Source organism: Epinephelus moara, chromosome 12 (genome assembly GCF_006386435.1).
Source record: "Epinephelus moara isolate mb chromosome 12, YSFRI_EMoa_1.0, whole genome shotgun sequence".
Lineage (NCBI taxonomy): Eukaryota > Metazoa > Chordata > Actinopteri > Perciformes > Serranidae > Epinephelus > Epinephelus moara.
Window position 1 is genome coordinate 15,840,713 of NC_065517.1, and position 23,973 is coordinate 15,864,685.

At 41.0% G+C, this 23,973-nt stretch overlaps 1 protein-coding gene across 1 annotated transcript in view; it reads right to left on the reverse strand.

Annotated features, from left to right (window-relative positions):
* Nucleotides 1-20,551, reverse strand: part of man1a1 (mannosidase, alpha, class 1A, member 1) — a 201,485-nt gene extending 180,934 nt beyond the window's left edge. Inside the window, exon 1 of the mRNA XM_050057907.1 lies at nucleotides 19,825-20,551. Within this exon, the coding sequence (XP_049913864.1) occupies nucleotides 19,825-20,334 (510 nt within the window). The 5' untranslated portion in view covers nucleotides 20,335-20,551. The remainder of the gene's footprint in view (nucleotides 1-19,824) is intronic.
* Nucleotides 20,552-23,973: the final 3,422 nt, after the last annotated feature.

A 23,973-nucleotide genomic window follows, 5' to 3' on the forward strand; every position in this document is an offset into this window, starting at 1 on the left:
CTGTCGCCTTGCAGCAAACTATAAATGTTCTTTGCTGTCTTCATTTACAGTTCTATTTAAACTTATACAGACAAAATCAGCCTGCAGTGAAGAGAAAAACATCTATAGTATGGTCCAGTATATTATTTCAAAATGGTTTTCATTTTACTTGTAAAATAGAAGTGTGTCTCTATGAACAACTGTCTTTTGATTTTCTTCTGTTAAGTGGTGTGCCTCAGGGGTCAGTTTTGGGACGAGTTGGCACATTATTCATGGATGTGGTGTCTCTTTCAATTTCTGTGATGATGATATGCAGATGTACCTCCCCGTTTGATCCACAGACCCTGAAATGTTGAGTACACTAAATGACTGCCTTTGTGTTGTCAAAAATTTCTCTTCGGCTGAGTCCAGATAAAACAGAAATCCTTGTCATTGGGTCCCAGCACATGGCAAAACAAATTCTACCTTTGGCTGGTCCCCTCTTGGATCATATCAAGCCTGTTGCAGGGAATCTTGGTGTCTGATTTGGCAGTAATTTAAATTCCCAGCAGCAAATTTCAAAGCTTGTACAACCATGTGTTTAAGATCTTAGAAATATTTCAAAATTTTGATGAATGTTAACTTTTAAAGACCCAGAGACCATTTTACACACCTTAATGTCATCAAGCTTGGATTACTGACACAGCCTCTTTACTTGACCAAACTTCCAAGTTGACCAATAGTTGTCATTTAGGGCCATTAGTTGACTAGTCACCTGCATGTTTACGATATTAATCTAATTATTAAATGATATATTTTGGGCGGGGCAACACAATGGTTTGAGTTGAAGGTGTGAGAAAGAATAGTATCAGTAACATTGTTAACACTGTGCTACATTACAGAGAAATACAAAACCGTACTAATGAACCTTCATTAATATAGGCCTATATTTTATCTACAAGTGCACGTCACACACTGAGCGAGCCGCCTGTTAATGACGCTGTCTGCAAAGCAGTAATGATTGTGCTAAGTGGCTAATGGGCATGTAGCTACTGACATGTTTCAGATGATACATCATGTTTGTAGTCAACGAATGATAGGCAGATGTTGTTTGAACAGATTTTAAGATTTTACTAATTACTTTTAAAGCTTTTCATGGCTCTTCCTGCTGTATCTATGACCTCTTAGTACTGTACGCTTTGGTACATATTTTGAGGTCCTCGGGCAGAGGTCTTTTATCTGTTCCAGAGGCTCGGCTGAAAACTAAAGGGGACAGAGCATCTGCAGTCAGGGCCCCGAGGCTCTGGAACGATCTGCCCAAGGAAATCACGTCAGCTGAGTCAGTGATCTCTTTTAAGCCCCTTCTTAAAACATACTTTCATCTGGGAGCCTTTCCTGATTTTACTTGAGTTTTAATTTCCTTGTACTGTCTTTTATTTCCTTTATAAAATGCTTTTCTTTCGTTACCTTCTCCTAAATCGCTTTGCTTTTTATACACCAAACTTTGTTTACTTTCAGAACCTGATGATTTCATGACTTGCCTGTTTTATTTTGCTGCCTTGTGAAGCAATTGTAACATAGGTTTCATAAAGTGCTCTTTAAATAAAAAGTATTATTATTCGAATATTGTTTTTTATCCCACCCATAAGGTTATTATTATTATTATTATTATTATTATTATGCTTCCACAACTAACACTAGAGTATGTTAACTCTTCCAGTTGAGACAAATCTAACTCCACTTAACGGTCTCTACCTTGGCAAGTATTAATACATCCTGATTGTAAACCACCTCCACCTCCTCCTCCTCCTCTGCCTGTGTGCTACATACTGTAATTCTCTCTCAGGTCCTGTGAAACACATCCAGCAACACTGGTCTTGAGAAAAGACAACAACAAATTCCTTCGCACTGAAAACGGTTGGCCTAATATGAAAGTGTTGTGCTTCAACGTGTTGATGCAGGCATGGAGAATTAAATATGACATTTCAGTATGTCACAAAAAATAAAAAGGTGGGAACTCCCTGGCATTGAGGTTAGCTTGGCTCCTCCTGTCTGGCATTGTGTGTCACGTGAGGACAGGTTGAATGAGGCTGTACCAACAGGTACATAGTGACTTAGGTTACACTAATGCCTCTTTTATAGCTCAAGCTTTAAGTTTTTGACTAAAAACTGTTCCTCCTCTCCTTTACTTTAACAAAGTCATTCATTTGATGAACAACTGGCTGTCAGGACTTCTTTTAACATTGAATTTAAATTGTGCACACACACTTTGTCACTGGCCTGTTTCAGTTAATCCAATGGGATTCAAACGGGGGTGGCACAAAGTCATTTTTATGCAAGTCACGAGCAAGTCCCATATATATCAGCTGCTGTTTACCTACAGCAGCTGACGAGGGTGTGTCGTGAGCCTGAGCCGGTGTTCGCGCTGTAGTAGTAGGTATATATAGGGCTAGTACATCTTTTTCCTCACTAATAATAGCCTACTGGTTCTCTGTTGGAAACAGCCGATGAAGTTTTCGTTAGCCGTTGCTATCCTGCGCACCTGCACGGCGTGGTGATGAACTGTCTTATTGATTTCTGTTGCCGTGCTGTCTTGCGGGCCTGCACGGCGGAGTGATACTGGCCAGAAAATAGTCCCAATTGATAGCAAGGTCTGACGTAATGCGGGGATGTTTTAAAATTATTGAAATAGTCTAACAAAACACATGCATACTTTTTTGTAGCTTAAATCCTTTTGGTTACGTGTCCCCCTTCTATCTTAAGAACTACTTTTTCTCCAGTAAGCTATGGGCCATTTCTCAGAGCAGGAGGCTCGTTGAGAGTAGTGACACCGTCACATCAGAGCTACAGATGGTCAGCGTTTCACACAACTTCATGTCCAAAAACCTGAACTATCACTTTAACATACTTTTTAATCTTTGGTGTTGTGGGGAGGTATTAAGTATTTTCAATTCAAAAGGCTGAAGTCCAAATAAAGATATTGGCGTCATTGGTGTTAAAGTCCAAGTCAAGTTGCAAGTCTCATGATTTTGTCGAGTCAAGTCTAAAGTCATCAAATTTGTGACTCGTGTCTGATTCAAGTCCAAGCCATGTGGCTGGAGTCCACACCTCTGGTTTCAAATGGTGTATTTGCTTGGGAAACAAGGAGAATTTTAGCAACCCATGATGGAACACCTGATCCTTCAGCTTATCTCAAAAATTCTGAATTGCCACATTTAGAGAAACACGGTGTTTGAATGATTTGATTTAATTTGTAAACTGTAAAGAAAAGGTTTCTGGAAAATCAGTCACTTGCCTATTCCTGTTATCATTCACATCTGATCATTTAGATGACCATACTCTCACACAACTTAAGCAGGAATATCAGGACAAAAGGTCATTAGATAACAGAAATATATTGATTTACTCTTTAACAACTCACTGTGTTGATATTAAGCGTCTTAGCCAAGATATAGATGTGTCATTACAATTTGTTGTGGTTTTATGTTGTTCTACGCATGATACTAAAGCAAATGTAAATGTAATCAATAACCTCTGAATGCTAATAAGCTAGCAGCGTGTTAGCTCTGAGCAAAGACAAGACAAATGGCACCTTCCAGCCTCACTAATCAAACTGCTCCGACAAATGCACAAGGCATGGTCATTAATGGCAACACTGGTCCATAGATTTTACATGTGTGTGTTCACCCAAAGTCCCAAGAGACTGAGAGGCCGCCCTGCTCAGCATACATCACTGTCTATGGCTAAAGGAATGCTAATAATCCTGTAATCCCACTGTAGACTGCTAATGATTCAAAAAGCTATGCACATACCTTGCCTGAACCCAGACTGGCACCTGTGTGGCATCTGTAAAATTCTCTGTATTTGAATATTGGCTGGGGTGAAAGGGGGGAACCGGTTATCTGTACCGTAATGGCTCTCAGACGCTTCCTGCAGATGTTTCACAATAAAAACCTTGTAGTGAAAGGAAAGAGATTGTGCCCTCTGAACTGCTGGAAGAGCTTTAATGTGAAACAGATGGAGAAAGTGCGGAGTTTCCATTAACAGCAAACAGCAGCAACAGCAAATTAACACAGTAAATGGAGGCAGAAAAACAGCGAGGCTTCTCACTAAAATATGGCCAAATTCATAAAAAGTTGATTTTCAAAACCTGTCTGTAATAATACCCTCTCTCTAATACAAATTCTCTCTTATCTTGAGGTGGACAAAGGCTCTAGTCACTGGACGAATTCATAAAAGCCTAAAAGCAAAAATGCTCTGGAAAAGTCAGCAGTAGCAGCGGGGACTATCAGGTTAAGGGATTAATCTAATAAATGAAGGACAAATGTACTATATCTCTATGAGCTTCTTTGTTAAAAGAGACGGTGAGTGAAAAAGAAAGAAAATTAGTGTGAGAAAAACGGAAGAGAAACCGAATCGGGCAGCACTCATAACTCCCTCATGCACCAAATAAAACATGGTCACATTTGTAGAGCTACTGGAATCTGTCAATAGGCAGCTGCCCACAGCAGGAAGAGGAGGAGGTGAACACACACACTCACACACAAACTCACACTCACACCAGTAATACAGGTCCATACCCAACTGCAGGCCAAGGCCTGTGGTGTATCGATAGGATTCAGTGAAGAAAAGCTAAGCTCCAAAGCTCACCTTTAGCTGAAAATGTCAGGCTGTACATACGGGAGGTCTGAGAGGGGAAAACACTGCATGGAGCACCACGAGACTCCCCTTTGCCCAGTCCTAAAAATCTATTTTGTTATGTAGGGCTAGCAGTACGACATGTCTCTGTTCAGACTTTGATAGTCTAAGTGTATTTCCACTGGTTTATGTTTGGCTGTTGTTGGTGGTTTGGCAATGAGCTCTCTGCTTAAAAACAAGGCGTACGTGGAGGAAAGAGGTGGACTGAAGCATCAAATGGAGGTGCTTCAAATGGTGTGTGGAGTGTTATTGATGACTTGTTATTGACATTTCATTTAGCTAGCTTTTTCCAGGCACTAATTTCACTCAGTCTACTGTAAGGTAAAGGCACCGCGACGTTAACTGACTGTTCTACATCCATCAGATGATGGAGGTCACGTTTCAAACCTCCAAAGGCATACTATGACTGAGGACAATTAATCATGGTCATTTAACCTCACTGCCACACTTTTAGCACTTTAAAACATTAAATCTTAAGTTTGGAAAACTGCATCACCTGGCACCTTCATGCATCACAACACACAAAATTAAGCTCAAGGCAAATATGCACTTAACTTGCTGATGACCTTCTGTGACATTTTAGAGGAAACACGAAAACTATTTTGTCTCAGCTTGCCAAAATTTGCAAATCCCAATAACTATACATTTTAACAGGGCTTACGACCTCCCCCTCATATAAAGCCAATTGTTATAACAAGATAACAAGCAGGATACGCTAAAAACATCTGGACAAATTCTAGTGAGGGAACCTTGACTTTTCTATATGTATTCTAGGGCTGCCCACTGAAAGTCAAAGATTTGAAGCATCAGTCAGAGACCCCTCAGTTGACTGTCAAGCAGTGTTTTAAGTTCTGTCTGTACTTTGGTTTGTTTTTGTCAGTGTGCGGTGTACATCTGGGGATGTTCCAGTCCCCAAATGTAGCTGCAGAATGAGCGCTCCTCACTTTCACACTGCTCGGCGGTACAGGCAGCTGCAGACCCAGACCCAAGGTGTTTCTTAAAGTCAAGGTGGGATCCTTAAATTTCAAGGATGCTAAGTCAAAGATCCTTCAAATTCTACCAAGGACAGAGTCCTTCATTCAGAGAATTTTCAAGGATGCATATGTGCATCCTCAGGTATAAAGTACCCACAATTCTTTGTGCACGATTTGCTGGAAGTGAAGGCGGGGTCTCGTCAATGAAACCTGCGCAAGGGGAGCTCGGTAGGATTTAGATAAATATGTCATTTATTTGGATTAATATCTCCACATATATTCTACCTAAAAAAAATGTGACTCTGAAACCACTGCTTACAACATTAGAGAGTGGCAAAATTATCACAGTACCCTGAAACCTTACTTGGAAGGGCTCGTCCTACCAAGGAAGGATCCTTGATTTTGAGAAACACCACTGGAGTGAGTCTGAGTAAGACAGAGGCAGCTGCCCTGAGGAAGAGAGGCTTTGCCTGGTCATAACTTTATCTTTTGCCTTCTCCTCAGATATGGTGCATTTACAGCTCACAAGAACTTAATACAATACAGTCTCTGGCTTTTGTTTGATATCTAGTGTCGGTAAAACGCACTGTTAGCGTAGTTAGCATGCATTAGCTTGGGGGGATAACTTAGTTTGTTTACTATAAGACATGGATGTCGCCATCACCCTGAACGTCCCACCAAACCCTGCTCAAACTCAATACTGAAAATAAAAGCTTAGTTATTAGACAGCCAAAACTGATTTGACTGTCATAACTCTGAATCGGGTACAGCCTTAATTTGGTTTGCAAAAGTAAAAACACTATCTCATACAGATATGGGTTTCAAATCTGTCTGGCAGTGTTTGTTTTATCTTCACTCAGAATCATATTAAAACATGGATAAAAATCAAGACATCATTAGGGTCTGCTTTCTGCAAAGGACTGCAGAAATCCAGAGAATGTATGTATTTCACTTGGCATAAGTATAGCCCCATGCATTTGCTTTAGCAATTTCCCCTCCATGCCATAAGGTTTGCTTTTCCTTTGACCTACAGCACAAATGCTAGGAAATAGTAATAACGATCCATCTAATTTATTTTGCTCCACGCTTTTTCCAAATCAATGCTCAATGACTATGCATGAGCGGGAGAGCAGATACAGTAACGGCAGTAAAGAGCTAGATGTACCTCTGAGATTGATACGGTCCATGGGTAATAAAGCTTAATATACCACCATCTCAGGCCTGTAGTGTGTGGGATGCTGAGGCTTGCCCCTGGCTATGGCTGGACTGTGCAAAGGCTACAAGACACACACAAATACATAGAAGAAGTGCACTGACAGTTTGAGTGCGTGTTTATGCAAAATGACCCTATCAGTCACTCTAGAGTCTATATTCCCTCCTAGAGAGCCCGGAGGCAACAAACGCAAGACCTGGAACAGGAACATTCATCCTCATCCTCCCCCAGTGCAACCCTGAAACCCAACCACTGGCCAATCCATCCACACTGACTTTGAAAGAGCTGTGCTCTAACAATCCATAACAATATATGGATTTAAAATATCTAAAGCCTCGCGGACGATCCATTAGTACAATATATTTACAGTGACTTTATTATGCTATTAAAATATTCATTACTTGGATCTAATGCTCCTAGCCAGCGTCCTGGCCTTAAGCTACAGGTACAGAGTAATTTGTCTTTACAGGGAATACGGTGGACATCCTGATGTTTTACAGAAGCCAACAATCTGTGGGTAATTTCCAATTCATAACGTCGACCATTTATGATCACTTCTTCAACCAAATGCTCGCTCTAAAGGTTTCCTTTAGTATCATCCCTTATAAGTTAAATAAAATAATGGCATTTACACATTTACATTTACTTTAACAAGAATATAAGCTAATATCTTGCATGCATCCCAACGAATGGTATTAAAGTATGTAGAAACAAAGTTGTTGGTGGTGCTAAGTTTCACTTCATCGTGAATAGTGCAGTAGTATATTTGTTTTTTTGTGATTTGTGTTGATATCAAAACTCCCTTTTTCTCTGCAGAGGGGTTAAACTTCATGATACTACCAGAACTGATGTGACACTTTTGATATAAAGACATATTTCACTGTTGGAAAGATGAGCTTTTCATGAAACTGGGCTGTGCCATCCACTTTTGCTTGAGATGTAGAAAATGTACAACTACCAGAATGTGCTGCACTGGACCAATAAAAGCTCCCACTGGTGGGTGACGTAATACGAGTTGGTTTGTATTGACACATATGGTGGCCGGCTGGTAATGAACACTCTCGAATTACAGCTTAACAGTAACCAAAAATAGGTTTCTGAAAACATTTAGGTGAGAAATAGGCAACACAGTTACAGAATCTTGGTTCAAATTTGATCAGCACTGCTCAGTTTTAACGTTCAATCCTCGTTTTTTCGGCTTCCTTTTTGACAACACAGATACGCAAATTTTCATATTACACCCAACCAGTGCACTAAAATCTGTTCTGAAGATATTTCAAGTGAAAAACAGGCAGAAACTTGGTTTATATTTGCTCAGCACTGTCCAGTATGCTGTTTGATCTGAGTTTGAGAGAGAAAGAGAAGGGCGGGTCTCTCTTGAGCCGCGTCTATACTCTGTGTTCATGGTGAGGGGCTTTGAAAATGTGGAAGTACAATCTGTACATTGAGCAACAACCCTAGAGCCAGCAAAACTCATTATCTGGCAGATCTGAGCAGAGAAATGAGCAGGGAGATTTGGGTACTGCAAGGTGGAGTGAAGTTTACCACTGCTCATTAACACATATTACCCACATTGTTATGATACGGCAATGTATCCCTTTAAACTCAAACTGGCAAGCATGCAAAGACAGAGTATGGATATTCTAAAAGTAAAGAGCAATCAGAGGACTATTACATGACCAACTTTACTCCTTTGATCAAATTCAAAAAGCCAAAGTGTTTACAGTAGCCATTTTCATTCTGCTTATGCTCTTATTCAGATTAGTGACAGGAAAAGGTTCTGCATAAATGCAGTTATTAATGACTTCTTTATGTCTTTACTAAAATTAGCATTGGAAATTGAATAGGACTTCCATTGTTGGATGATTGATAAGAGTTCTCTGTCTGCAGTAGCACCCAGAAATACATTTATGTACATACACACATACCTGTGCAGGAAGTAGGAGCACTGGTTGTAAGCCACAGCTATTACAGCCATTAGACAATTAAAGAGAGCACCTGGAGGGCCCGGCTGTAACTCTATCTGACACACACACACACACACACACACACACACACACACACACACACACACACACACACACACACACAAGTCTGGTTTCCACTCTCAGAAGAGAAGTGGGACCAGGGAACTAGAGGCAATTAGTTCAAATGGTCGATACCGAAATAGGACTTATAGGCTGCCAGGTTAGCCTCAGAGAGAGACAGAAACAGAGGATTTTATTCCGGGCTGTAAAGTTTGGTGAAGCGGCAAAATGGCCTTTCTGGTGAAACGTATGCACGCTTGCAGAGACAACTGTGTTGGAAGTGGGCAAAAATAACTGAACTGTATCCTGAAGACAGCAAAGCAGAAAAGAGGAGAGCAAGAGGCAGATGAGAGGCAGGGAGAGATGTAACAACAAAGAGGGGATGAAGAGGAAAGCAGGGAGCAAAGACGAAAAGAAGGGGGGAAGGAAATGGCAGGCATGCAGAGATGTAAAGGGGAGTGAGGGAAGATTCATGTTTCATCTTTGCTCGGCAGTCGGCTTTGGACAGTGAGGAGAGAAACCTTGACAAACCACCAGCCTCTAATCCACAACATGTGTGTTTATGTGTGTGTATACAAGTCATTGCTTACAGTTTCCTCTGTGCATGTGTGTGAGCATTTCAAAGACGACGACGTGCTGACAAAGGTGACGGGCTGAAAGGGTGTTAAAGCGATTGTCCTTTAAGATGGTGGGCTGAAAGGAGTGAATACTGCAAACACGCTGTCATTATAGCAAGTCAAATGCTCATTTGCATCTCATCTGCATACTTAAGCAGCAACAAGCTCCACCTCATCACATCACAAACACACACATACACACACACACAAGGTAAGGATGTTGAGTCAGATAGGACAGCAGCTGCTGCTCAGAGCATAAAAGGTGAGTCTGCGTATTAATTAGCAACAAGTCTGTCATTATATTAAAAATGCTGCCACAAAGATAAGAGCGGTGGCTCTTAGAGCAATTCCAGGTTTCCCCAGGGATCCTTAAGGGGGTTTCAGGGGGTCCCCGGTACACAGTGTAATAGATTACCTGTTAGTGCCAGTAAAGATAAAGAAGCAACTAATGTATTTGCCATTGTAAGAGGATACAACTTTCTTTTCTCTTAGTTGAGATGCATCTGTCCAGCTTTTTCTCTGCTACCAGCATCCTGTTTTCCCAAATTTAAACTCTGTATATCTGACTGTGGAAATCACTGGGCTCCGTTTTATTTGGGGTGACATGAGGCCAGGAATTGTGGCAGGCATCCAAGACTGAATAAATGAAACTGTCACTTAATTCTCTAATGACATTAACAGAGAATCAGTATTTAATGTGGATCTGTGGCACCTGGCTGATATCTGATCCACCTAATAAGGCCAGTAGTTACCACAGTTTTTTCCAGCAGTACTGTAATTAAACATCCTTTAGATTTGGATTGTGTAGACACTGTTAGACAGGGAACAGACCAGATCAAGTGTTTGGTGTCATTTTTAAAATATAGTCGGTGAAAGTTACAGAAGGACATCTGTTAGGCTAGCCAAGAGATATCTGCTTCCAATGGAAATACAAGGTGTCCTCTGTGATGGGGATATGAAACACAGATAAAATGTTCTTTCTTCGTGGTTTGCCATTTTTCTTAAGACGTCAGCTGAAAACCAGCACATGTACTGATACCACTTTCATAAGGGAAGCGTGAAAAAAATATGACGCAGGCTCACCTAAAACACATTTGACCTATTCATATACTATCACAATTTAATCTCTGCTTGTCGTTGTTCATAGAAACCCCCGTCAGCAACGGTAATTCCATAAGTACACAGCTGCAACACAGAATTATACAGAGTTTTATGACATAATTACCAAAGGAAGTTCAGTTCAGTACTATCCACATGTTTTCTCATTTCCCCACTCATTTCTTCTCTTAAAGTTCCTCTTCAGGCACTGATTAAGCCTAAACTGCTAATAGTTCCTCTCTGCTGATCAAACATATATATTTAGAAAATGTTTCCATGACAAACATACCGTCAGTGCTTAAAGTCACTTCGACTTCTCTTAACTACACTAAAGCCAAGTTTCTACCACGCAGTACAGTATGGTTCAGTTCAGTTCAGTACGCTTTTTTTCAGTTTCCACTGTGAAAAGTTGGGGATGGTACAAGTAGAACCGTTCTGTACCATCCCCATTTTTGGTCCCCCCTCTGTTGGGGTACCTAGCACACAGATCTGGTACTAAAAGGTGGAGCTGTGAACACTGCAGTCCGTTGACTGGTCAATAGAGGATGGTCACTCTGCTCAGGGCTGAGTTGTGGCTGGATTTGAAGCTTAATTTCACTGTAAAAACTTTGACCATCACTTAAGCTATTATATTACATACGCTTTTAGTATAATATAACTGTTTGTATATATGAATTTCGGCTGGGTTATGTGAACTGCATATATTCTATTCCCCACTCAGAGGAAAAAAAAAAAGCATTGCAGAGCGTTGTTCCTGTGGGCTACGGCAACACTAAACCCCTGAGCTTGCCTGAGAAGGACTAAATACACAAACCCATTATTTTAAATATCCCATGGAGAGAGACTCTCAATGCAGCCTGTTTTATTTTGTTCTCAAAATGTCGGCATGCAGCGTTGTTCTGTGGTCGATAAAAGAGGTACAGACTTCCATCTGTGTCACCGGTAATGAGGAAATACAGAGCAGTGAGTGACAACAACACCGACCACATTTAAGAGCATTGTTTGCAGTGTAAACACAAGTGTCTAGGTACCATGTTTGAAGGGTTAATTTTGGTTCCAAAGGTACCATACTGAAAGTGTTTGGGCTTCACTACGACTAACTTAACACCTTTGTCTCATTTAATATGCACAGATGTGTGAATATGCCAGTTAGCCCTGCCCCTTAGACGCTTGCCTGCAGCTCGAGCGTATATATTACGTAGCTACACCCTGGCGGTCTGAATCTGTGTTTCTGAGACTGTCGCTGGCACACTGCAGTTGCAAGGGGCAAACGCTCAGCCGTGGCGTTCACTGGCCTTTACGCTCATGTTATGAGGGGGTCTTTAAAGAAGGTTAAATGTCATTTTAAACATCAATATTGTACATTCAGTTTAAATCTGTACCTGCACCTGTTTACCAAAGTCAATTAGTGTCTGACCTGCAGTTGACCTCCGACGGGTTACGAACTAAGGTCGCCCATTAACCCATTCATACTGACTGACAGATTGACACATGACACTGTGTTCCTATAATGCAACTTGTTAAAAGAATAGACCAAACAAAATGATATCCTATGACTCCGCAATTTACAAAAATCCTGATGGAAAAGCACTGCTCCACATACATAAAATTCCAGGAGTGCTCTGAAAGGTAAAAACCCTGAAATTTAATCTACTCCAAGCTAGTATGAAACACGTCAAGACCAGAGAGAAAAATAGTTTACTGTGTCAAATAACGCAGCTGTTTCAGCAGCCAGCATCGACCCCATCTACCTTGATTTTCCCTCTGTTTATCAGCCAGGGTTTTCATTATTACCCCCCACTGCTCTCGCCTCCAAAGCCTCTCTAGTAGCGAGTGAAAGCCCAGGCTGCAGACCATAGAGAGAAGGGGGTCTCCAGAGAGCCTTTGATTTGAAGCAAACAGATTTAGCTGATTGTAGGATTGTGGCGGTCACTAACAACAAGCCGTTTATCCTTTACAGAGTGGCCCCTGCTGCCTGTCCGCTGCCCGTCGCAAACATAACACTCACCCACTGAGACCAAAACGCAGTGAGCCAGATCCCTGGATAACTGGGTCAGGTTGTGGTGGGGTTGAGTAAGAAACCAGCATCACATAAGTTTATCTAGACACCTATGTCTAAATACAGCTTAAAAATATCCGAAAAAGTGATAATATACCTCAACACATAATTTATACTGCAGATTATGTCAGCTCATTTGTCCTTTGATTATTATGCAAGTTAACCACATGCTATTTTTGTCCAGGTATGTTCAGAAGCTCAGCAAAGCAAAACAGAATTTTCAGAAGTCCCTGAAATGGAAATCAACCGATTACAGTATCTAAGACGTCAATATATTATTTCTTTATCTATCAGTGCTGCTTCTATTCTTCCAGATCCACTTCTCTAATGCAGCTACTAACTATGACTTTCCTCAACACTATCATGACCTCTAAAGCTATTGCTACAAGCCTAATTCTATTACTATAACAATCACAAGCATCATTTACTACTTCATTGGCATTTACTGGGAAAGTATCATCCCAGGAAATGACTGAAGCCCACTCTCAGGCTCCTCTGAAATGACTGTTGCAAATTCATCTTCTACCGGATTTATGACAATTACAAGCACTATTACTACTCCCACAACTAAGATTTCTAGCACAGAGAGTGCTATAGAGCAGTATTGTTTTTAGAAATTACTGAAGCCCAACATAATACATGACAGTTCAACACAATTCTTGCATTAGTTTAAATATCCCCTCCACTCAAATGCGTTTTTTGTCTGTTTATGTCCCCTAAAATGTCAGACTTTGACTTTACTGACTTGTTCCTGTGCTAAGTTTGTCACTAGAGAGGCGCTTACACTAAAATCTGAGAGTCAAATGTACACCAGGCAAGCTATATTAGGTACGTCACTTAAATGAAAGCCAATCGTCGTCAAATATGGGAAACACATATCGACGGGGGAAAGGACTTTGACACAACATCGACAAAGAAATCTGAAACCTCAAGCACAGAGCAGACGTGTCAGTACAGAGAGCAGAGTTAATATTAGGATAGTGAATGTTTTGACAGCAAACATGGTAGAGTGTGCAGTTTTGTAAACCGGACCTTGGATCTTCCTTCTACTTTACCAAAACCTCCATGGTGACAGATATTACTGTATGTTTCACAGCCACTGAGACTGTGTCAGCCACTGGCAGTTAGCCTGCAAGCTAACAAACAACATAAACAAATAAAAGATGCTAACTGATTTCACTGAGTTCAATTCATTTTCAAATTTCATTTCAATTGTCCCTCGTATCTGAAACAGTGTTTGACTCCATGTAATTCCTCATATCCTCTCAGACATATGCCATATCCCTTCTTCTTTGTCCCCAGAACCTTAAGTGCTATATCATAGGCAACTGGACTTGTTTGCGTTTCTTGAATATGTTTTGCTTCTCATCCAAGAGGCTTCTTCAGTTCTTCAGAACAAGAAACGCAAGCAAGTCCAGTTGCCTACGATATAGCACTTAAGGATACCATGACCTGGATGACTGAGAATCTTCAGCGACATTCATGCCCAGAATTTTCAAAGAAGTTAGATGAAGGTCATTCCAATACAGAGCTCCATCTGATTGGAATAATCTTCCATTTTTCTTGAGATCTGTTACCTCTTTCTGCTGCTTCAGGACTTCTTCTGAGTGTAGGGGGTGTGGGTGGGAGATGTATCGGTGTATCTGTGGTGTATGTTTGTTATAATGTGGTTTTGTCTGTATGTTTTTGTTTTGTATTTGTGTCCAGAGGATCCCCATGAAAATGAGATGCTACATCTCAAGGGGCTATCTATTGAATAAATTCAAACTACACTTACTATTCTGATACGTCTGCTAGTCGCTGATTTTGGTGCACAAAGGGCTCCTCATCTGACTCTGGGTCTGAGGCTCGAACATGTATGGCTGAATCTCTCCAATGTTTCTTCTACAGCTAACGCTAGCCACATTGATGCACACTGCTCTTTTACCAGTCAACATTTTCAAAGAAGTTGGATGAAGGTCATTCCAGTAGCGCTGTGCCTGCACTACAGAGAGGAAAGCGAAACCTACCACAAGCAGTGGTGGGCAGGGCATACCCCAGATCCGTGATATCTCAATGACGGATAAGACGTAGATGTGCTTCCCTTTCCCGAGGTTTTTATATGTGGGAAACCATGATAAACAAAACATATCATACCAGAGTATTTTTACATTCATTAAAATGTGTCTGGAGGGAGACTTGGAAAATGTAAGGCTGGTATTGCAATGAAGCATCAAACATGTTGAAACTCTGACAACAATCACAAGCGTCAGATTTTTTATCTTTATGTTTTGACTTTGAGATGTCTTACTGATGGTGGCGTGTTATCTAGGACAGTATGCGTAGTCTTCTCTGGACACAAACTGATTATCTCGAACGTACTACACCACCATGTCCCATTGTATCCTATCAAAAGCAGAACACACAAGCAGGTTTCATGTATTTCACCCTTGTTGACTCACTTAGAACCACAACGACAAGGCTTTAGTCAATACTGTGACCACGAATAAAGGCAAATTAAAACTCACCTCTGCTTGTTAAAACCACTTTACGTTTTCCTTGTTGATTTATTCTAATGTTGTCTCCCTTATTACAAAAACAGGAATGTAGACGTAACGTAACTGAAAAGGTGATATGCGTTGACACAGCAGGCATTATTTACTTAAAAATCTCTTATCAAATGTGTTGCTCTGCCAGGATGATGTGGTTTGCTTGAGAAAGTATTTGTTTTATAATTGATCAAAACCTCACTGTTGTTCTGTGGAAATCTATTAAGCTGACATTACATAATAATAATGATTCACACTGTACTGTGTCAGATCCTGTCTTACGTTTTAAAGTTACAATACATGTGTTTTCTGAGTTTTTTAGTTGCAAAAGTAAGTGAGTATGTAATCTCTGTGTCATGCTGAGTAGATAAAACAAACTTCTGTTCTGTATTTCTCCCATAGTTCTACAAACATTACACACGCTCTCCAAAGTTTAAAATGTGCTCATTAGTTGTGTCATTAGGTTGGGTATTTGCCATGACTTTTGCATTTGTTTCCCTGCTGTACAACACTACACTGTCATGGACCATTTCTGCAACACTGTGGGTTTACTTTGAGCAAACAGAGATTAAGATGTAGCTATTTACGGATGGACAATCTTGTTTTTCTTCTCTGACAATCCCTGATCTCACAATCTAAACAGATGTCACACAGGAATGGTGAGCATCAGAGTAACCATTCATTGGCACCAAACATTTTATATGTAATAGTTGTCAATGTTCTAACATGGTTTTCTTGATACTGTTTACCAGTGTTGATCTTGGGCTCGAGACGGGTCTCAAGACTATTTTTTGAAGGTCTCTGTCTCGTCTCAGATTCGACCACATTTTTTCTAGAACTTGTCTCGGTCTCAGACAAAGAGGACTAGGAGTGGGAGGAAAAACTGATACAGCATATTACTGCAATATATTTGTGTATTAACATTGTATAGATACATAGACATCAACTATCGATCTTTTAGTAGGCTATATAAACTATTACTACGAATACAAATTATACTATTGGCAGCCTACTAGAATAATAAATTCAACTGTTTCTTCAGTCCACTAGAGAATAAAAATCAATGAAATGAGATGAACAGATTACCTTAAATTTACCTTTCTAGATTAAATAGTTTTTTTTGTTTGAAACTGAAAAAAAAAAAAGGTAATAACTTGTGGGGGTGGGGGAGGCCCCCTGCGTGGAGTCTGCATGTTCTCCCCGTGTCAGCGTGGGTTTTCTCCGGGTACTCCAGCTTCCTCCCACAGTCCAAAGACATGCAGGTTAATTGGTGACTCTAAATTGGCCATAGGTGTGAATGTGAATGTGAATGGTTGTCTGTCTCTATGCGTCAGCCCTGCGATAATCTGGTGACCTGTTCAGGGTGTACCCTGCCTCTCGCCCAGGACAAGGAGTGCTGACCAGAGATGGTTAAGTTGATTTTGGCTCCTCGGTGTTTGTTTCTCATGGTAAGATCATACCACATACAGTATATGGAAATAAAAGAAGTGAATGATGAGTAATCATCAGTTTTCTGTGGGTGTTTTAATAGGGAAGTGAATCTTTCAGATCAATTTGAGGAGTACCTATGGTTTGAATGTTCCCCATTTTATCTAAGTGTGTCATGCGGTGTGGGACTTGCACTGGTCTGGTCTCGGTTTTGACTTGGTTTCAATACACTCTGGTTTTGGGCATGACTTTGTTTCAGTTAAGGTGGCCTTGGCTACAACACTGCTTTTATAACTGCTGTGAGAAATGTGTTCAGTCAGAGTAGTCTTGTCTGTTACATTTAAGAGCCTGCTCTACAGCATATAAAAAGGAATAAAATCCCATAGTGATGCACATCTGCATAAGATGCAGTTTTCACTAACCTCACAGTGACCTTGGTCCCCTCATTCTCACATTTTAAAGCCCTATCTGTTTTACAACTGAAGTCAACTACAGATCTTCAGATGATGAAGCCAACGGAGGAAAACATGTATTGACCTAAATGTAAATATCAGTGATGCTGAGGGAGCTACTACATTTTTCAAAAAGCAGCATCAGTGACTTGTGGGGGAAAAAAAAATCAGTTGGATGCCCTCAGTACCAGTGCTGCTTTTTTTCCCAGATTTAAATGAACTTAATATTTGCCCATATTAAAAAACAGCCCAGAGCGAGACAATCTGTGTTTCTGCTGAACTCTATAAACACAGATTACTGCCTTGACAAAACAAGAAATCTTCAAAACAGTTGCTTTTCATTGGGACTGATGTTATGTTGACTTTACTCCCAACTCGCTGTTGCTGTTTGGGAAGTCACACAGTTCACGGTTAAATTTCAAAACATAAACAGAGAGCTGGGAAGGAGGAAATTTGAGATTCAGGGGCTCTGCTGGGCGCATTAAATTAACAACATTTGCTATAAATTAAAGGGAGTGTATCTGTAAAGTAAACTGTTAGGATTAGAGATTAAAGACAGAAAGCTAATGTCATCTTATTCAACTTTAAGCGCTGGTATTTGGCACAGTAAAGACTCGGAAGTAGCTTTATTTAAGTTAATGCTTATGTCTTTTAAATTTGATAAGGTGGGCTCAGTGTTTCAACTGAAGTAATTACACTTGGGATTGTGTGTTTACCGCTGTCGATATGATGTCAAATATATCTGTGATATCGCCTATGTGATGACAATCAGTTGGCAGGAGGATGCACACTATTGGCAAACTGTAATTTGTACACAGTATGACCCCTGATTGACATGATGTGCTTAATGCCGCATTTGTGTGGTTGACAGCATGACCTTTTAGTGGCAGATGATGTCATCTTAAGGTCAGAAACGTGCCCCATCAGTATAGCAAACGGTGTGTCTTAAATACCAAATACACGCTGTGGTTTTTTAAGGTTTCAGGGCGGCGTTAACAACCTGACACCTGAGCGATATATCGATGAAATATTATGCTGTGGTATCTGACTGGGCGGTGTAGGGAATTTTAAAACATAATATGGCGATTAAGTTCAATCTTGTCTTTTTGGGGGTCTTAAAAGCTGCACTGATAAGATTTTCTTAACTTATTAGACTTTTATAGTTAATTGAGCTTTACCAATTATTGCTATTCATAATCTTCTCAAATATAAATATCAAAGAGTCATCCCTGAGCACTCAAATACTTCACTGAGATATTTAATTTTGTCAGTACTGACCACAATCCCCGGACACCCCGGAGTCTGCTCAAGGAAGTCAAATCCTCCTTCATATCAGCTCCCAGAGCCACACAATGCCCTGCAGATATTTCATTTCCAAATGATTCTCACTGAAAGGCAAATATCAGTCCATATGAATGTCCGTACAACAGCCACATGTGTTCAGCCAGGACACCAAACCCTTATTTGCTCACTCACTCCAAGGTCCTCTGCCTGAGTCTACCAGTTAACCACCTGAATGAGCAAATGGAAATCAAGTCACCTCACTGAGCAGATCTACAGCATCTGCTCTTCAAAAGTCCCATGGGAAAATTCCTCTTTAAAATTACACTTAGGATATTACATTTCCATCTAGATTTCGTTAAAATTCCTAGTGAGGATAATAACAATACAGATTGTGCAGCAGCACGACTGAACACCATCAGCAGCCACCTGAAACCACCTCAGAGACCTCAGCACTGGGCTTTTTTACTTGTCTCCAAACCCTACACACACACCGAGCAGTGTGACACAACACAAAAATGCCAGACATGGTACCTGTTGGTGTTTTTCACACTGCTGCAGGGTACAGTTTTGCTTTCACCGGTGTGTAATGATAGGACATCAGGGGGCACACAAGCGATTGAATAAAAGTCATACACAGGGGCACTGGGAGAGTGTCTCGGTAAATAAAAATGGGGATGAATTATGACTCAAATGAGTGACAATTAACATGTCAGGCTTTCAAGGGAGGTGTAAATTTGCAGGTTCTCTTAAAATACCCAATCTTTAGGTTATTACTGTGGAGTAAATGTAAATCTAGGTCATATATTAAGATCTGTGAAAGGCTGAGAGGTGTTTAAGATCCTCCACATCCCCACTGATCCCACTGTGGTGACTGGTCACAGATGGATATGCCCCAGCCTTGTACTGTCCAAATTCGGGGAACTTGACAGACAGGTATATCAGCCCGGAGGGGGGCGGTGGATCCTGCATTCCTTCCTTCCTTCCTTATCCCCAGGAACTGACTGCTATTAAATTTCGTGGAAAGGAAAACGCCACGCCGAATTCCCTTGGAAAACGTGTTAAATCAATGTGTCAGATCCACCAGCAGGTGTACGTGTTTGACAACAGGCACAAGCGCTTCAGCTAAACAGTACTAGATGTTTTACGCATTTCGGCCACAAGTGATCCACTATGTTCAGCAAAAACACAAGTTATACACTTGGTGTGCACTCGCTGCCACCGCTGTGCGCGGAGAGGACTTTCGAGATAACAAACGAACATTATGTAAAAGTTCAAATTTCGTTCACATAGGTGCTCTATTGGTGTGTTATATGTAAGCCGAATTGAAGAGGGGATGTGAAAGATTCGTGTAAGCTGTTGAGTCATGTTATACAGAGAATATACACAGCCCTATGCTAAGGCAAATTTAATGTGTCAGAATTAAAGCGGTGTTTGGCGCGGCATGTTTCTTCATAGAAGGAACAGTACGCGAGCTCAACAGATCCTTACCTCTTTGATTTTGGCCCGTCTCTCCTTGGTTTCGGGGTCCACAGGTTCGTGTCCAGTCGCCCCCGGCGGGCGGTGGTACTCAACGGAAGGTAAATTATTGACATCCTTCCCACCTTGACCCAAACTCTCCCTCGGAACTTTGTCCTTCTCATTTAAAATGTCTTGTTTTATCTCGTCGGGCCGTTTCTGTAGAGTATCCTTGGCCTCTAATAGAGCTTTTTCGTGGTCTTTCCTGATTTTGGCCAGGACCCTCTCGTCGTTTCCAGCCGAACCTGGGTCGCTGCTGTCCGGACCGGTGCGGGTGTTGGTCTCCACCGCGGAGGAATGAAAGAAAACTCCGCTAAGCAGCTTGGACGAGTCCGGTAGGAAGAAAATGGCCCCGAAACACAGGGTGATAAAAGCGCTGAAGACTAATAACAAAATAAATTTCTCTGTCAACCTGAATGAGGTCGGGCTGGCAGACTTCCTATTCGGGGTCGCGGTGAAAGGCAGAAGAGTTGCAACTGGCATTTTCCCCCTCTTCCTTCAACAACTCGAACAACAAAAAATGAATTTCAACGGTCGAATTAACTCACGACGGACTCACTGTCGGGTTATTCCGGTCAGACATCCATTTCCAGAGGATATAAACCGTGTCAAATGTACCGTAACAGTGGAAAAATCTCCGGTAAAAAGTTGAGGAGTAAGGCGCCTGCCCATACCGGAGACTCTCTGCAGACAGACCGAGTCCACTGGCTCACACAGGAAGCAACGGTAGATAGGCGTGACTGACAGCCGCGATGAGCTAATCACTTTCTGCCCTGTGAGTGGTGGGAACGCGGGGGGCGTGGCCTCCCAACGGCTGGGTATAAAAGCGCTGACAACTACGATCACAACTTTATGTTTCACTAACCATACAACAGGAAGGACTGCATGACTGAGTCTGGGACACCTTATAGTTTTAAAAATGGATCCATTAAGTCAAATTCTTTATTTAATTTATTGCCAAAAACAAGAATAGACCAAAATAATCAATGAACTGACTCGCCTGTTTTGCCTTTTAAATTGAAAGTTCTTTATTATCATATGCACAACAATAAGCCTAAAGAAAAGCAGTTGTTGGCAATGACAGTCTTGGCTCTCAGACTCCCCTCAGCAATGCTCATTAAATATACATTGAAAACAAAAAAAAAAGTAGAACTACTGCCTTGCTGCTGTATGCCTCCGCCAACCAGTCAAGTTGCGGTTTACACCCATGTGGCTCCTATGTAGCCATGAAAGTTGACAATACTTCAAATGTGGATGTTGCTTTGAAGAAGCTATGTATTCTGATACTTCACACACATCTTCAACCCCGCAGCACAGAAAATCTATACAATCAGCACAGTTTCAAAATGGGCACCCAAGGTTTGTTTCACCAACTCTGTATCTGACCAAATGTCTCCCCCTTCTGTTCCTGAGTTATGCCATTGATTAATAGCCAGAAAAGTGTTTTTGCAGAGCATTATGATGTCATAGTGAAGCTGACCTTTGACCTTTTGGATATACAATTTCATCATTTTATCCTATTAGACATTTGTGTGAAATTTTTGTCATAATTAGCACATGAATTCTTGAGTTATGGGCAAAAACTTGTTCTTTGAGGTTGCAGTTACCTTGACATTTGATCACCAAAATCTAATCAGTTCATTCTTAAGTCCAAGTGGATGTTTGTGCCAAATTTGAGGAAATATCCCATGGCACTCTTGAGATATCACGTTCACAAGAATAAGACGGACGCAAGGTCACAGTGACCTTGAATGCTGACTACAAAATTCTAATCAGTTCATTCTTGAGTCCATGTGGTGGTTTGTGCCAAATTTGAAGAAATGCCCTCAAGGACCTCTTGAGATATCACGTCCACAAGAATGAGACGGACACAAGGTCACAGTGATCTTGACCTCTGACCCCCAAATTCTAATCAGTTCATCACTGAGTCCAGGTGGATGTTTGTGCCAAATTTGAGGTAATTCCCTCTTGGTCCGCTTGAGATATTGCGTTTACGAGAATTGGATGGACGCAAAGTCACTGTGATCTTTACCTCTGACCACCAAATTCTAATCAGTTCATCACTGAGTCCAAGTGGACATTTGTGCCAAATCTGAAGAAATTCCACGTGGGCATTCTTGAGATGTCGCATTCACGAGAATGGGACAGACGGACCGATGGACAACCCGAAAACAAAATGCCTCCAGCCACAGCTATCACTAGTGTGGAGGCAATTAAAACACTCAAGTACAAGCAAAATGAGAATCTATACACACACACACACACACACACACACACACACACACACACACACACACACACAGATGTGAACAATTAGTAAAACAGTAAGTTAAGTATATAACAGTAAATGTCAAGTGATAAGCTCAGGAGCTCCAGTGCTTAAAAGTCTTATGGCCTGTTTAAAGCCTGTGGGATGACGCTGTCCCTGAGCCTGGTGGTGCGATAGTCTAACGTCTGCCAGACGGCAGCAGGCGGAACAGTTTGTGACTGAGGTGGCTAAGGTCTCCGATAATCCTGATGGCCTTCGTCCTGCAGCGCTGGGTGTCGAGGTCCTCCATGGATGGCAGCTCCATAAGCAGTTTTCACCACCCTCTGTTTCCTCTGTGCCATGGAGCTACCATTCTTGCCCAGAAACTAAACTAATAAAATTAACAGTCTGCAGAAACATTAGTGGTTCTGTAAACATGCAGATGTTCAGCAGGAATGATTTCATGTTAGTTTCTCATGTTAGCAAGTTGGACAGCAACTAAGTACATTTACTCAAGCATACTCTACTTAAGTACAGTTATTAAGTTATTTAAATACTTAACTAAGTATTTCATCTTTTGCTGCTTTATGCTTCCACTCAACTACATTTTTGAAAAAAAAATAATAATAATTTTTACTTCACTACATCTGTTTAGGAGCTTTAGTTACTAGTTTTCAAGTATAAGAATAGTATAAGATTATACAACCAAAACGTGACCAGTTTATACAGCAAAGCACTGCTTACATATTAATACATAAGTAATGCTGATCCAATAATACCATAATAAAACCTTAACTGTACCCACTGCATTGAGAGTAGTACTTTTGATTTGTTGCTTATACTTTCACTTAAATGCATTTTTGAATGCAGGAATTTTTACCTGTAATGAAGTACTTTTAAACTGTGGATTTACTGTAGACGTATGCCGCACGTTTTAGTTGATAAAATGTTGTTTTTTTGTTTTGTTTTGTTTTTGTTAAATTCAGTGCATAAGATACACATCTTACAACTTCAGAGGAATTTTGAACAATGATAAATATCTGTGAAAATGTTTTTTAAAAAAACGTTCATTTTCATGTTTTTTTCTTTGTCAAAGCCACAGAGAGCCACTGGAGGGGCTCAAGTGTCGCATTTTTCTGCACTACTACAGGCTGCCTACCCCTGACCTAACCTATATAACTTTAAGTTGAGTATGTAACTTAATGTTAAGCACATAACAGGACAATGCCCCACCATGTTTCTTTTTCTAAAGCTAACCTATGTAACTTTACTTTCTTAAACCTTACCTACCTAACTTAACAACACATTCTCACTCTGACCTTGTCACATATTGATGTTTTGGTCATGGACTTTCCACATCCGCATACGACGTGCAAGGTACCCTGGGTGTGTTGGCTGATGTTCTGGGACACTGTGTCAAGTTCTGCCTGTTACATACATTGTCTTCTTTCAAGATTTTTTTCCTTCAACAACAAAAGCACCTGGTTAGGTTTAGGAAAAACAGGGTTTGGCTTTAGAATATTACGGGACGCGAACACCACTCTCTCGGGTGAAAGTTAGTGTTTGTTGGACCCATCCACCACCCCTACCGGCCACCCCATTTGGACTTTCACCGTCTTAACTTTCGTCCTTGTCCTGCTGCATTTCCCCCTGACACCACCGGGCACCGATAAACTATAACTGCAACCAGCCGCCTATCATGATGACATTAAAGGACGCCTTTTTCGTTGGTCTCTGACGCCGCAAGTCATTGCCCAAGCACCGGATTTCAACAACTTTGGAGTGAGACCAGGCTCAATTTAACGTTAAGTATGTAACTTTATATTACATACTTAACGGGACAACGTTAATATTTCGTTGGTAGTGACAGAATT